At 43.8% G+C, this 16,311-nt stretch overlaps 1 protein-coding gene across 1 annotated transcript in view; it reads right to left on the bottom strand.

Annotated features, from left to right (window-relative positions):
• STK32A (serine/threonine kinase 32A) overlaps window positions 1-16,311 on the bottom strand; it is a 90,754-nt gene that overhangs the window by 22,005 nt on the left and 52,438 nt on the right. Inside the window, exon 5 of the mRNA XM_045894806.2 lies at window positions 8,643-8,732. Within this exon, the coding sequence (XP_045750762.2) occupies window positions 8,643-8,732 (90 nt within the window). The remainder of the gene's footprint in view (window positions 1-8,642; window positions 8,733-16,311) is intronic.

Raw genomic sequence — 16,311 nt, 5'->3', positions numbered from 1 at the left:
TACAGCCTGGGACATTAACAAATCTCTGCTCCCAACGTGTTCCTCCTAAGGCACATTACCAGGGTAAATAAAAGGAATAAACACTGCTGTGGGTGTTTATCAGCCCTTGCTAGATTGCTTGCAACAGGCAAAAATGGCTAGTTTTCTCGTCTCAGCGGCTTCATTCATCAGCCAACACACAGGCATGCACAGGCCTTGATGGGCAAATTCTCCTCTTATTTATATCCCGTAACTATTAAAAATTGGATCCCGCAAGGCCTCAAATGTTCAGCGGACCCTAAAATCAGGAAGGCTGGGAAGATGTTATTTGTTGCCTTGATTTGAAAGGTTTGTGCTAAAGGACTGAAATGTGTATTCCTGCTGCAAACAACACTTAGAATTTGGTGCAAGGTATATTGGATTGGCTCTCCATCTCAGTCATCTAGAAGACCCAAGGACAGCATTCACAGCCTACTATTGGTGGTGAGGGAGAGAGAGGGAGGGAGTGGGCACTCTGCGAAATAGAAGCTTTCACATCAGGTGGAGAAACTTACACCTTGTAACACAGTTATTTGAAAGGACTCCAAGGGAAGGCAAAACTACAGTCAGTTTTGACCGCAATGGTGACCCCTAGTTGTGCCTTTCTAAGCACTTTGATGCCCTGTGCACCTTCTTCAAACTCTTCCAAGAATACACCTAGCTCGTGAGGGGTAAAGCACAAAGCAAGGGCGGTGTGCTCACCACTACACTTCTAGCATCTACCATTGAACCTGGCATTTAGGGCCACTCAACAGAAATGTGTTGACTAAATAAACGACAAGGAGTCAAGTCAACAAGCAAGGGTGGCAGTTATTGGCTCCGGAGCCACACCGTCTGGGGTCAGAACCTGCCTTTACCACTCATTCTGACCTTGAACAAGTCAGCTGCCGAAGCTTGAGAGTCCGCATCAGCAAAGTCAAAATAAGAAGATCTTTAGAGAGGTGAGACATTAAATGAGATAATGCACGCACGAATCTCAGCTCCACGCTTGGCCCCTAGGGAGTGTTCCAAAAACTAGTCACGGTTCTGGAGAGGCAAACATTCATAGGAATGCACATTTTACTTGTCAACAGCTATCCACAGTTGACCCACGCCTCTGGGACTAAGGCGCTGGCTCTGGACAAAAGAAACTGGCATGACGTGAGGCCTGCACATGGTCTTGACCTAGCTAGGGTACTCAAGTCCCAAGTAAAATCCTGCAGACGCCATCCAATCCGAGGTAGAATGTTGACATCCTGATGCCCAGGACTGACCCTGAAGATAAGAGCCTCATTCCCCAGTGATTTCATCTCCCACACATCACTGCCTCCTATCTTTTTTTTTTTAATGCATTCTTTTTTTTTTTTAAAGATTTTATTTATTTATTTGAGACAGAGAGAATGAGAGACAGAGAGCATGAGAGGGAGGAGGGTCAGAGGGAGAAGCAGACTCCCTGCCGAGCAGGGAGCCCGATGCGGGACTCGATCCCGGGACTCCAGGATCATGACCTGAGCCGAAGGCAGTCGCTTAACTAACTGAGCCACCCAGGCGCCCCGATCACTGCCTCCTATCTTTAAGTCACAGCTCCCCATCAGTTTGGAAGATAATGGCCCTGACCCCACGGTACCCCCTAGACTGGATGGAAATGGGCTTTATTTCCACTTTCCTTTACCAGTACCCTGGGTGACAGGTGACAGGCATCTCATTTAGAGAGACAGCGGAGAAGTCTGAGGGAGGAACAGGCCATTGTGCTAGGAGAATGCCTCACATCTGGGTGTTTTCAATTTGACAGTATTGTGAACAATGCTGTCATGAATGCTCCTAAAAGTCCACATATCTATAGGTTATGTTCCTGGAAGGGGAGCTGTTGGGGATACGATGTGCGTCTTCACACATTCTGGATAATGCCCAACTATTTACCCCAGTGGTAGTACCAATTAACACGGTGACCAGCAGGGTATCAGAGTTGCTTTGCTCAGCCTCCTTACCTACGCTTGGTGTTAATTTGCCTTTTGAATTCTGCCAATCTAGTAAGCTTTCATTGTGGTTTAAATAGACATTCTCCTGGTTATTAATAAGCTTGACCACATTTTAATGTGTCTATTGGCTATTTGGATTTCCATCACTTGGTTTTTCAGGTTTTACAATACCTAGACAGAATATTTTTTTTTAAAGATTTTATTCATTTTTAGAGAGCGAGGGGACAGGCAGAGGGAGAGGGAGAGGGACAAGTAGAATCCTTGTTGAGCATGGAGCCTGATGTGGGGCTCGATCTCATGACCCTGAGATCCTGACCTGAAATGAAACCAAGAGTCAGATGCTTAACTGACTGAGTCACCCAGATGCCCCAAGATAGTAGATTCTTGGTCAAGAAATAAAGAAAGGGCCTCAAACCTAATCCATAATTGTGATGCAATAGAAATAATTAATGAAATTTACAAAAAAATATTCTAAATTTCATCTATCCCCAAAATCTGTGAATAATAAAGGTTTTCTGAAAAAGAATAAAGACATAGACTTGCATCTCATGTATCAAATTATATTATAAAGCTGTAATAAGATTTGAAGATCCACAGCATGTAGATGCTGGTATATAAGGATATTTAGTTTATGATGAAGATATTGTAAATCAACATAGAAAAGGTCTTATTTGATATGTCATCTTGAAACAATTATTTAATGATCTAACAAAAAATAAAGTCAGATCCTTATGACATATCTTCAGTCAAGATTATATGTAACTGGAATAAGGAAAGATACGAAACTATAACAGTATTAAAAACATTAGGTAACCATATCCAAAATCTGGAGATAAGAAGGTCTTACTAAGAATAGTATCAAAGGTAGAAATTATAAGGGTGCCTGGGTGGTGCATTTGGTTGAGGGACTGACTTTGGTTTCAGCTCAGGTAAGGTAGGATCTCAGGGTCATTGGATTGGACCCCTCCTCAGGCTCCGCGCTCTGTGTGGAGTCTGCTTGGAACTCTCTCTTTCTCCTTCTGCCCCTCCCCTCCTTGCATGCTCACTCTCTCTCCCTCTCTCAAATAAGTAAATAAATCTTAAAAAAAATAAATAATAAAAAAGGTAGAAGCTATAAAAAAGACTAATGGTGTGATGATGTTAAAAAAATAGTTCATTACATAAAAATGTCATAAGAACAACAGCAAACTAAAAGGTAGGAAATCATATTTATAATGATTCACTATAATCATATGATACACTATATATTCTGAATATATAAGGCTCCAGATACACTATAATATTCTGAATATATAAGGCCCCAGGATTTTTTATATAGTCAATAAGAAATAGGATAAAAATATTAACACCCTAATAGAAAATGAGCAAAGAATATGCACAGTTTACAAAAGAAGTCAGAGAATTTCAGTATTAGTATCATGAGGGACCATTTTAAATGATCTTTTCAGGAAGATTAAAGATATTCATTGTGCAGCCCTGCTGAGAATGCAGGGAACTGAATATTCTCAGACACTTTCGGAATAAATGAGCAGAAATCAATGTGAACCTTCAGGAGGAAAATGCATTAACACATAAATATCCACTGACCAGGAATTCTTTGAATGGGACTTCATCACAAAGATAGACAAGTTGCAGCACCTATTTCTGCTAACAGGAGTTTCATTACAAATTTATTTATGTTTCAAAATGAGAAACAACCTAACATTCAACAATAAAGAATTGGTTCAATTTGATGCAGTCCTCTAATTCTGGAGCACATGATCATTAAAAATGATAGTTCTATACACGGGCATGGGAAAAGCAGCAGAGCATCATTTGCCAAGACCCAGGCTCTGGAGTCAGAGAGAAACGAGGGGCAATTCTGGCTGAGGCAGGTTACACCTGGAGCCTGGAGACAAGAGAGGTCGCCCAGCATAGCAGAGCGTTCGGGCTCTGACCCTCACAGCGGAATCCCTTCCTCCACAGGGGGCAAAGTGCTTCATTTCTCAATTTGTGCATTTCAAGGGGGAATAACAATAGTGTTGGCCTCATGGAAGTTTTGGTTTCAACGATGTCATACATGCACTGAGAACAGTGCTTGGCACTTAGGAAGAGCTCAGCGTTGGCCATTGTTTCTTCATCATCATCACCATCATCATCACCACGAGTGCCATGGCTCGAGATGTTTTCAGATGTGGGTTTAACTTTGTGCTCCACCAGTTACTCGCTGTGTGATTATGAGCTTCTTTCACAGGGTTGCTTTGAGAATTTCATGGCCTAATAAATGCTAAAAGCTTAGCAAAGTGTTCAGGCCAGGATAACTGCTCATTGTATGATGTCTATTGTTATTATATTATAAAGTGAAAATTTAGGTTACAGGGGCGCCTGGGTGGCTCAGTCGTTAAGCGTCTGCCTTCGGCTCAGGTCGTGGTCCCAGGGTCCTAGGATCGAGCCCCGCATCAGGCTCCCTGCTCAGCGGGAAGCCTGCTTCTCCCTCTCCCTCTCCCCCTGCTTGTGTTCCCTCTCTCTCTCTGTCTCTCTCTGTCGTAAATAAATAAAAAAAAAAATCTTTAAAAAAAAAAATTTAGGTTACAAAAATTCAGGATGATCCAACTTTAAAAAAAAATGTGCGTTTGTGTGTGCACAGGAAAAAAAAAAGTCTGGAAGGAAACCATAAATATCTACAAGGGGAGAAATTAATTTAACTTCTTTTTGCTTATCAGCATTTTACACGTTTTCCATAGTGAATTTGCTTTGTTTTTAATTGGGAAGAGAAGAATGTTTTCATTGGTTAAGCTCTAAGTGATCTGGATTATATTCACACAGAGGTAGGAGGGAGGGCGAGGAAGGAGGGGAGGGAGTAGGGAGCTGAAAGGAAGGTGGGTTCAGAACCGGGAGAAACCGCTGTATAACGAACGTGCTCAGCACCTCATCTTAGTAGATGTCATATATTCCTATCATCGTCAGTATTTTGTCCTTGTTTTCTTTCTTTCTTCTTAGAATATTTTTTTCTTTTTGGGGCACCTGGGTGGCTCCCTCAGTTAAGTATCAACTCTTGGTTTCGGCTCAGGTCACGTTCTCAGGGTCCTGAGATCGAGCCCTGTGTCAGGCTCCGCACTCAGCGGGGAGTCGACTTGGGACTGTTCCTCCCCCTCCCTCCCCCACCTCCCCCCCCTCCCCCCACTCACGCACCTGCAGGTGCACTGCACAGGTGCTCTCTGAAATAAATAAATAAAATCTTTAAAAAAAGAATATTTTTTTCTTTCTGTAACTGCTAATTCGTATCCCACAGGAGCGCTAAAAAATGGGCATGGGTGCTGGTGAATGTCTGTTACCTAGATATTACCAAATTTGGATCATAATTTTTTTTTTATTAAAGATGTTATTTATTTATTTGACAGAGAGAGAGACAGCGAGAGCAGGAACACAAGCAGGGGGAGTGGGAGAGGGAGAAGCAGGCCTCTCGCTGAGCAGGGAGCCCAATGTGGGGCTCGATCCCAGGACCCTGGAATCATGACCTGAGCCGAAGGCAGATGCTTAACGACTGAGCCACCCAGGCACCCTGGATCATAATTTTTAAAAAAGAAGCAGCAGATTTCTACCTAGGACACCTCTTAGAAAGACTCTTACCAAAAAATCAAAGGCAAAGGCAACCTTTGGATTCCGAGTTAAGGGATGACAGATACTCATTTATACTGAAACAAGAAACATTTCTAATAGTTTGGTTTACCTAAATGGATTTACAACCTTTTACGGACCACAAATAATTTCTAATAAATTTCTCCTTTAACTCTCTTTCGGGAAGAAGCCTGACTTTCTGTAGTCAGAGCTTACTTTAAATCTAAGCTTTTTCAATTATTAGCCATGTGATCTTGGGCAAATCACTTAGCTTCTTATCTTCTCATTGTAAAATGGTGGTAATTACAGTCTGCTTCATAGAGTCGCTGAGAAAAAAATAAATGAATAAATGAACGTTAAACATTTAACACAGCGTCTGGCCCATAGAAAGCTTTCAATAAATATTGGTAATTGTTAATTATAAGGGTGAAGTTGGAAAAGCAGAGAGAACCTTGAATGCACTCCAATTTCCTAGCTCCGTGTTGTGAAAGGGCCCGAAATGCCATATATGAGGAGAATTAAATTATACGGATATTGTACTTAAAATCACTGGGGAGAGAAAAGAAGGGTAGCCTCCCTTTACTCCTCTCACCATGGAAACCAGGCCTAGAAAACCCAGATGCACATTCTGATTTGGCTCCAAGAAAATAGCCCTTAATATGGAAACCCAGGAAACCTGCAGAATATATTCATCAGACCAGCGGGCTCAGGTATTCCCTTTTATCATCTGAGAACTGTGAGTTTTAGGCAGAAAATAGGCTGAATTATATGTGCCCATTATTTTAGAAGTGACAAAGGAGATTTATTCCCCGCGCTGGTAATAGGAAGCCGGGAAATTAGTAGTTGTTCAAATATCATCTAAAATAAGACTTATTTTTTTCCCCAGAGGATTTCTTCTCTTGGGAAGTGAGGTGGCCCTGTATGTAGGGGTTTTCTTTTCCTCTCTCTAGTTATATGAGGAAGGGAATGACATATTAAAAGTGGCTTTGCTCTTACCCTTGATTTCAAGGTCAAATATTTTGCTCATAAATGACTCTGAACATATTTAGTCAGTACAATTCACTCCACCCCCTAATTCCACTGGCTTAACCAGTGAATTATCGGCTTTAAGCATCGCAATTAATTAGGGTAGAAGCAGAAATAGGTTTTTTTCTTCCATCATCTGCAACAACTATGCAGTGTCTAGCTTCCCATTTGTGTTGGGTAGGGGGCTCCCTTAATGATAGTTCATAGTCTCTTGCTTAAAACATTTTAATCCTTTTTGCCCATTAAAACATCTACTTCAGAAACTTTAAAATTCAGTCCTATGAATTTAAAGACTAATCTCAAGTCTGATTCAGAGCTCTCTCATACCACGGGGCTAGATTCAGCCCCCTTGGTGTGAAGATTGCCAACCTGGCTGTCATATCCCTTCTCCCTTTTCCTAGAAAGTACCATTTGTTTTAGGACATGGAAGAGGGAGAGTGGAGGCAGAGGGATCCTAACACAAATGCTCTGGGGTGATCTCTCTTTAGTTGCTTCTAATAGCTGACGTCACTCCTCGTCTATAGCAGAGTTTCTCAACCCTGGCTGCATGGCAGAATTACCAGAAGAGCTTTTCAAGCACCCTGTGCTTGGGGGGCACCTCCAAGATCCTGATATAGTTGAGCTCTATTGGAATTGGTGGTGTTTCTAGTAAGCCACGCCAATAGGAACCGCCCTCCTTCCAGGCTACTGGCAGGGTCCCTCACAAGCTGGATTCCACCCTCTGGCTAATCCAGACACACGCTCAAACACTGCTGTCTGTCTCCTAATGTTATGGTCCCCAGAAAGACTTAACTCCATGGACAGATCGGGCTCTGTGGGTACCAGGACCAGTCAGCATATACGGTGAGGAACCAGACATGGACCAAGCATGGAAATCCAAGTCACTCACCTCACAGTTACCCACAGACTTTCCAGATCATTCTCTTGAGATCTGACTCACCTGTCCTACGTGGGGAGAGCGGAAAAGCCCCTCTTCCTGAATCCCTTTGGGGAAAGGATAGCAGTTGTTTCTTTACGTTTCTGGGGATGGGTGGGAGACAAGGCTAGTTCTGCCACAATGGCGTCTACACAGAGATGCTCCAACAAGAGCACTTAAGAATTTGTAGTAATTTGTGAGTGTTAACATAATTAAATGTGAGACCTTATTGACAGTTTTGGTACCTAACCTTATCCTTTTAGTCACCCTCGGGGTGTATTTTGAATCTTCAGGCAAAATCCAGTTCCCCGTCTTTAAAAAGGAGAACTCATGGGTTTGTCATGGTGCTAAAACTAAAAGTAAAATGACATCTGGGAGGCGCTGTGTGAACTTGACAGTCCTATGTGTGTAATGCGGGGTTATGTAAATGATGGGTATAGTAGTTCTTATGTCACTTATCACCATCCGACTTATTACTGTACTTCTATTTGATTCTATTTTTTATTTTTAAGAAGATTTTATTTATTTATTTATGTATTTATTTATTTAGGAAAGAGAGAGAGAGCTTGTGAGTGGGAGGGGCAGAGAGGGAGAGACCAAGCAGACTCCACTGCTGAGCACAGAGCTCGATGCTGGGCTTGATCTCATGACCCCGAGATCATGCCCTGAGCCGAAACCAACTGACTGAGCCACCCAGGTGCCCCTGATTCTATTTTTAAAAACTTCTCTCACTAGAAGGTAAGCTCCACGAGCCGGAGACCTTGTGTATTTTGCTCACTTACAGGATCACCTGCCGTGGATACGCCCCCAGAGGCAATTCGCAGATATTTATTCAATCAACCACTATTCTTTGTTAGGAAGTGGGTAGAAGCTGTCCCGAATAACTCGTTAAACAGTGTTTCGAAGCGTGCTTTGACCTGAATCAAGATCAGATTGGGCGCTTGCTAAATGGAGCCTCCTGAGGCTCACCTCAGACCCGTGAACTCAGACGCTCCCCAGGTAAAGTCACAGGGGAACTTGGCATTCCTAGCTGCAAGTGTCTCCAGATGACTGGACCCGGAATAAATGTCTACGGGGACAAAATGGCCAAGCCTTGCTCTTAGCACCGCCGCTCACGGAGCCCGTACCCATGTAAGGCTTGGTGCCCGCCGCCGTGGTGAGCCGCGTCTCCCTGGGCAGCATCGCGGCGACGTTGAAGTCTGTGATGTGCACGTGCCCTGCAGAGACAAAAGCAGCACACAGAACGGTAAGCCCCATCCGACTCCGCGGCACAGCCATGCTTCTAACAGCCTCTGGAAGCTTAGTCTGTCAATTCTCGCGAGCCGGGTGCAAGTGTGCAAGTCGCAGCACCGTTATTCTGCCCTCACGACCAGCATGGTCATCAACCAGGGGAGTATCCGTTGGCAAACCTGCGGTCCAATCTCAGAAACTTTTAAGCTGCCTGGTTAAGAGCTCCCACTCCATAGAAAGTCCCCTTACGGAACCCTCCTACACTGTTGGTGGGAATGCAAGCTGGTGCAGCCACTCTGGAAAACTGTATGGAAGTTCCTCAAAAAGTTGAAAATAGAGCTACCATATGATCCAGCAATTGCACTACTGGGTATTTACCCCAAAGATACAAAAGTAGGGATCCGAAGGGCTATGTGCACCCCGATGTTTATAGCAGCAATGTCCACAATAGCCAAACTGTGGAAAGAGCCAAGATGTCCATCGACAGATGAATGGATAAAGAAGGTGTGGTATATATATACAATGGAATATTATGCAGCCATCAAAAGGAATGAGATCTTGCCATTTGCAACGACGTGGATGGAACTGGAGGGTATTATGTTGAGTGAAATATGTCAAACAGAGAAAGACATGTATCATATGATCTCACTGATATGAGGAATTCTTAATCACAGGAAACTGAGTGTTGTTGGAGTGGGGGGTGGGATGGGAGGGATGGGGTGACTGGGTGATAGACACTGGGGAGGGTATGTGCTCTGGTAAGTGCTGTGAATTGTGCAAGACTGTTGAATCTCAGATCTGTACCTCTGAAACAAATAATGTAATATATGTTAAGAAAAAAAAAAGAAGAAGAAGGTAGCAGGAGGGGAAGAATGAAGCGGGGGAAATCGGAGGGGTAGACGAACCATGAGAGACGATGGACTCTGAAAAACAAACAGGGTTCTAGAGGGGAGGGGGGTGGGAGGATGGGTTAGCCTGGTGGTGGGTATTGAGGAGGGCACATTCTGCATGGAGCACTGGGTGTTATGCACAAACAATGAATCATGGAACACTTCATCTAAAACTAATGATGTAATGTATGGGGATTAACATAAGAATAAAAAAAATCCACATTAAAAAAAAAGAAAAAGTCTCCTTACGATTTTTTTGTTGGCAACATTTTAACTTGGTGACACCTGTGAGCATCAAGAGGGAGGCAGCCGAAAGGCATTCTACGTATCAAATTTTCAATCGTTTTTCCAAGTGTCTCTTAGGGGATTTTTTTTTTTCCAGAGATAAATATCGCTACTCTAAAGCTGACACAAATGTGGATACATGTATTTATTTCTTTGCCAAGCAAGAGTCCTTTTTCCTCCTTGGTTCTCTGACATATCATGAGTATTTTTTTGTCTGATAGTTGAGGTTGTCCTCTACCCACCCCCAACAAATAATGTATTAGGGGAAGGCAGGGGCAAAAAAGTCAAGTTTTATTTATACAGAGGCTGTAAGATGAGCCCTGGGCAGCGAGCCAAGAGACCCGAGTTCTGCCCTGAGCTCTGCCCCTAATATATCATAGCCTTTCTGTCCCTTTTCTATGTTGAACCCAAGTTTCTTTTGTAAAAAAAGAAGAAAGAAAGAAAAAGAAACGGGTGGACTAGCTCATCTCTAGGGTCTCTCTCGGCTCTGACACTCATAACATAGAGTGTGGGTCTCCTACCTCCGCTCCTCACGGAGCAGCCCCCGCAAAGTGTTAGGGTCCCTGCATTTCCAGCCGGAAGGAGGATGAGGGCAGTAGCAGCTGCTCAGGCAGGCAGCCCGATTTGTTAGCTGTTGGCACAAAATTCATACGCTTGCAGAGGCCCTTGAAGGGTTGGCATTTCCATTTCCCTGCTCTGTGGTTCTGATGAGACGCGGCTGCTATTGGAGGGGACGTCATCTGATCCTTCTTCCGTGTCTCCCAGCCCACACTCCTCACTGCCAAACCGCTCAGTCTGCTCCCTGACAGCATCCAGCATGCTGCTGAAGACAAACCTCACTGCCTTTATTGCTGGGGTTTTGCTTTGTGCAAAAAAGTGTTTTGTGTCGCTGATGTGATGACATTTTAATAAAGTAAGGGTAGCACTCGTCGGGTTGAAAGTGAAGATATTCTTGCCTGAATGGTACCAACAGATAATTCTGGTAACTCTTCTATCACAGTATAGGTTGTCTCCGTTTTTCCTTTCTTTCTCCCCCTGAGTCATGCTCAAGTGGCTCACTGATACAAATTAGGTCAGCCTGGAGACACTGTAGTTAAGAAGAGCTTGTTCTCTGGAGTCAGACTGCCTGCCTTCAAGTCCAAGTGTGACCACTAACTCACTGTGTTACCTTTAAAGGTGACACCTCTGTACAGTTGGGATGGCAACAGGAATTTTCTTGTGAGTTTATTGGGAAGATCAAATAAAATAATACCGTGGAAGAACTTCGCATTTGGAAGGAAGAAAGGGTTCAACTGTTGCTCCTTCTCATGATCAGAAACCCCACACACCCCGAACACACATGCCTGGACTTGACTCTGCTGAGACTCGGCTAGCACTGGGACCGTAGGAGAGCCAGGCATCCTTGTTAGAAACAACCAGAAACTCCACAGGTGATGCAGATGAGCAGGCAGGCATGGGACCCTCTACTTTAGTCTGAGCGGATGTCCGGAGCCAACTCAATCCTGAGATTATCCATGCTCTTGTAGAAATAAAAGGTAGAGGATGTTTTCGAGCCCCGTGGTGCTGAAGGTGTGGTCCGTGGACCAGCAGCACCAGCACCACCTGGGAGCCTGTTAGAAATGCAAATTCCTGAGCACTACCCCCAGCCTATTGAATTAGAAACTGAGGGTGGGACCCTTGTACTTAAACAAGCCTCCCAGGTGATTCTGACGCCCAATAAAGTTTGAGACCACTCTTAAAATAAGACCGGCTTGGTAGAAGATCCCAACCCAGTAAGTACTCATCATATATCTTTTGAATTTGTTGATAGAATGCTGAATTTTATCTTTCAGTAGTGTTTACATGTATTTGATGAACTGCCATTTTCCAACAGTTTAGCCTAGCGAAATAGTCCCTATTTAATAGAAAAGTTGTTTGTGGTTAATTTCACAGGGCTCAGAAGTAGCAGAGTTGGGATCAGAATTGAGAATTTGGTGCAGGACTCCTTTACTGAGTTACGAATTTCCCCAAACTTTTTGTGCTTTATCCAAAGAGATGGATAAACTGAAACAATCCCTTCCCGGTTGGCTTAGAGTTTGTCTCCCGCCAGGGGGCACAGTATGGATGGGGAGAAACTGTCTGAAGGCCAGGATCTGCTGCCTCCACCCACTAGAGGCCAATAGCACTGCTCACTCCTGGCTGGAATCCTGACCATGAAAATGTCTCTAGACACTGCCAGATGTCCCCCATGGAGACAGGATGTAGAGCAAAACCATCCCCAGTTAGAACCACTGCCTCAGTGTGGAGTTTTTCGGATACAAGGCTCAGAAAGTCCCTGATTTGGTACCCTAGAAAAGCATTTTTGCCTTTTCTTTTCACCTCTGTACCTTGAGACACAGAAGCACACTAAAAATTTGAATTGATAGCACTGAGTCATTTAATTCAACTATCATTATTGTCATTACTTCTACCTTTTTCTCACTCTGTTTCTGCCTGAGCATCTTGACCACCACAGCACTCCTCTGGCTGCCATAACCAGTCAGCAGGGGTTGCCCCCAGCTTTCAAACATTCCCACTACCCCAAAATGTTGAGAGTCTGGGTGCCACATCTCTGGGATTCTTGTTAAAAATGCATATCCTGGGTCACCTGGGTGGCTCAGTCGTTAAGCGTCTGCTCAGGTCATGATCCCAGGGTCCTGGGACTGAGTCCCGCATCGGGCTCCCTGCTCAGTGGAGAGCCTGTTTCTCCCTCTCCCACTCCCCCCTACTTGTGTTCCCTCTCTCGCTGTGTCTCTCTCTGTCAAATAAACAAAATCTTAAAAAAAAAAAATGCATATCCTTAGGCACTAGCTGAGACTTAGTGAATATGGTTATTGGGAATAGGGTACTGCTATTCTCTCTCTTTCTCGCTCTTCATATATTTATTATCTATGTATCTACCGATGCCTATAGATAGATATATAGATATAGGTATTTAGGGATAGATCGATTTTTTTTAAAGATTTATTTATTTTTATTTATTTATTTTATTTTTTTTTTTTTAAAGATTTTATTTATTTATTTGACAGAGAGAGACACAGCGAGAGAGGGAACACAAGCAGGGGGAGTGGGAGAGGGAGAAGCAGGCTTCCCGCGGAGCAGGGAGCCCAATGCGGGGCTCGATCCCAGGACCCTGGGACCATGACCTGAGCCGAAGGCAGACACTTAACGACTGAGCCACCCAGGCGCCCCAAGATTTATTTATTTTTAGAGAGGGAGAGAGAGCGAGAGAAAGAAAGAGGGCACAGGGAGAGTCTTAAGCAGACTCCATGCTGAGCACGGAGCCCAACATGGGGCTGGATCCTATGACCCTGAGATCACGACCTGAGCTGAAACCAAGAGTCAGACGCTTAACCGACTGCACCACCTAGGCGCCCCTAGGTAATTTTTTTTCTTAAAAAAGATGCTTCCCACTAGATCTTTAGTCCTGTGTTGGGACCCGGCAAGGAAGAAGCTGTTCAGATAGCATGCTTAGTGCTTCCTCCTAACCCCCAGACTGAGTATTTGCCTTTCTCCGTTCCCTGGAACTAGGGATGATATTAAGGAAACTAAATTATAGATGATCCCATAATTGTCATTTCCTCAGATATGCCAGGCAGACATTATTGTTCCTCTGGATGCAGCATTTATTTCCTGAATAATTTAAGACAACCACAAAAACTTAGACACTATGGAATTGATAGAATTGGATGGGATACTTAAGTTGGTAGGATATGAAAATATTTATCAGGATGATTGATGATGAGCCATCTGAGATCTAATGTCAGTCTGGGTTCTGAGCTAGTGAATGAGACGTTTGAGGAGAACAGTAACAGGTATGCTCTAAATTAAAAACATTTTTTCACTCCCATTCTGAATGTTCATTGACACGGTGGGAAGATTCTCCATTTTACAAAGGGCTTCAGCTCCTTTAAGTATCAGTCTTTTCTGATGAATATGAATGAATATGAATCAGTAAGAATAAAACCAAGTTTCTGCCTGTTGCCGGATGGCGCTGAATTAGAATGTAAGCAACGTGGTGTGATACACAGCTCACTTGGGGGAACAGGCGTAGGAGGCATGTCAGAGATAGGCAATTATCCTTCACAGTTGCTAAAATCCCCGTGCAAAAGGTGCGTGTGATGGCCCATCAGGGGAGAAACACTATAAATGTGGATGGAGAGGACAAATGAGGGTTTCTAACTGGAGACATGGAAAATCACACCAGCAGACACTCGAAAATGCCCCCATTGATTTGTGAAGCAGCTGATTCTCACAGGAGTAACTCTACAGAATGTGCTCAGGGCTGGGGGGTATCAGGGATGTATTCATTTAAGAGTGGTTAATTACAGTCCCTGAGCAATGCCAGAAAGCCTTAGTTTCTCAGAACCTGCATAAACAGAGAGTAAATAACCTTAAAAATTTTTGTTCTTCAGAAGGGGATCCCCAGGACAATGTTTAGAGAATAGCTCTCTTGTTTGTTTGCTTCTATCCCCTTCACAGATCTGTTCCTTTCCAAAACAATGTTTCTCTTATTAACAGCGGTGATTCTCGAGTTCAGGATGAGAAAATAATACAAAAAAGTCCTATTAATTCATTGTTGAAACCCAAAACCTTAATAGTGAAAGCGTCATTGTAAATAGTTCACCAGGTAACAGGTGTAGACTGGGACGATCCCTCCGGCCAACTGGGATGGCCGCTCATACGCCCTGAACAACAGAGCCCCAGCCTTAGCAAGAGTAAAATGCCCCCCAAACTAGGCTTAGCCCCCTGCGCCCAGGATGGAAAAGCAGAACAGACCACTGAAGGCGTAGCTGCCTGAGAATTAGTGCCAAACAAAACTGCATAAACATAAGAGCTAACAAGTAGACACACAGAAGCTTTGGCATATCCCTTCTGGAACCGAAATAATTCTGTAGAAAGACGGGTAAGGGCCCAGCTTTCACTGACCACCTGCTATACACAGAGCCACATAAAACAAGATGTGGAAGCCTTAGCTTGCTTCTTTAGGGGAGAAAGTCATACCTCATGGAATTATACTAATATTTATCTTCTGAGTGATTTCCTTGTGGCAGACACTGCAATCAGCACTTTATAAATAGTATGCTAGTTCATTTTTACAGTGACTCTAAGAATTAATTACTCCTTTGATTCGTCAAAAAACTGAGACTCAGAGAAAGTTTAGACAGTCTGTGGAAACTCTCAAAGCTAGTGATTGGTGAGGGGGTGAACTGGGTCTTCCACTCAGGCAGTTGGGCTCCAGAATCCATGCTTTTAACTATAATATTACACAATTATTCTTTCACGAGGGTGGTTTCTAAGGGCAGGTAAACTTGAAGATTAAGTTATTTTTGGACCATTCTCCTAATCTACAATCACCAAGTTGACCAGAAAATAAGAAGGGGAAAGAAATTGAATGAGAGAGGATCGGATGGCCTTATGGTGGAAATAAGATGAAGCCATGTTTGAGGGCCAAGATGAAAATGTTGTTCTCTGAATGGAAGGTAAATCTTGAAAAGGTTGTGGTCAACAGGACCCAAATGTCTCCATTCGGGGCCTCAACAAGTGGTAGAGCAATATATTGTACACAAAGGCAACCAGAAAAGGGAGTAGGTGGGGACAGAACCCCAGATTGTGTTTTGCCTGACCAGCCAGGCACCTTCATAAGGCCAGGGTGGGGAGACAGAGAACCTTTTTCTGAATTGTGCAGAGGCGGCCTCTACGGGGGTGGGGAGGCCCTCCCCACAACGTGAGGCCCCACAGAGTTTATCTGCACCAGGGTCAGAGAGGCTCCTGCCTCCTCTCTAAGGCATGGACAGCCAGTGTTCTCATGAATGTCACCTTCACGCCAAGGCTCACTCTTGCTCACATTTTGGAGAGTCCGAGAATCTGTTCCCGAATGTCAGAAGCAGTAAAGGGAAGGAAGAAATTAGGCACTGGAAGAAAGTGGAAATAATCTTTGTAGACAGTCCATAAATAAATAATGACCCTAAGCTTCAAAATTAGAGGTCATACACAAAAGTGTTTCTTAGCCCTCTGAGCACAGGTGAGGTCTGGCAAATCAGGTTGAAAATGCAGCAAGGTAAATAAGTAATGAGCAATGGATGGTACTTGGAGTTGCAGACCCACTGCCAATCCCTTTTGTAAAAGTCAAATGAATAAGGAGCCTTGCATACTTAGGACTCCCTCACCCAACAGCTTCCTGAGCACATCAGAAAGATCTTAGTGCCACTGTAACATTTATAACCTGCAGGATGTGTGTCCTACGGGTCTGCCCTGATGGACCAGTATACCCAAACATACATTAAAAGGAACAGTGGGAAGAAACGATACATATTAATCATTATTGGTGAAAGCTTGCTCTCAGGATATCCTTAATCTGTGTTTCTTGGGT

Source organism: Mirounga angustirostris, unplaced genomic scaffold, assembly GCF_029215605.1.
Source record: "Mirounga angustirostris isolate CCGP_5_RB_7025 unplaced genomic scaffold, mMirAng1.0.hap1 SCAF_7, whole genome shotgun sequence".
In the NCBI taxonomy this organism is placed as follows: Eukaryota; Metazoa; Chordata; class Mammalia; order Carnivora; family Phocidae; genus Mirounga; species Mirounga angustirostris.
The sequence above is the reverse complement of the archived record's forward strand: the minus strand, read 5'-3'. Positions and strand labels throughout refer to the sequence as shown.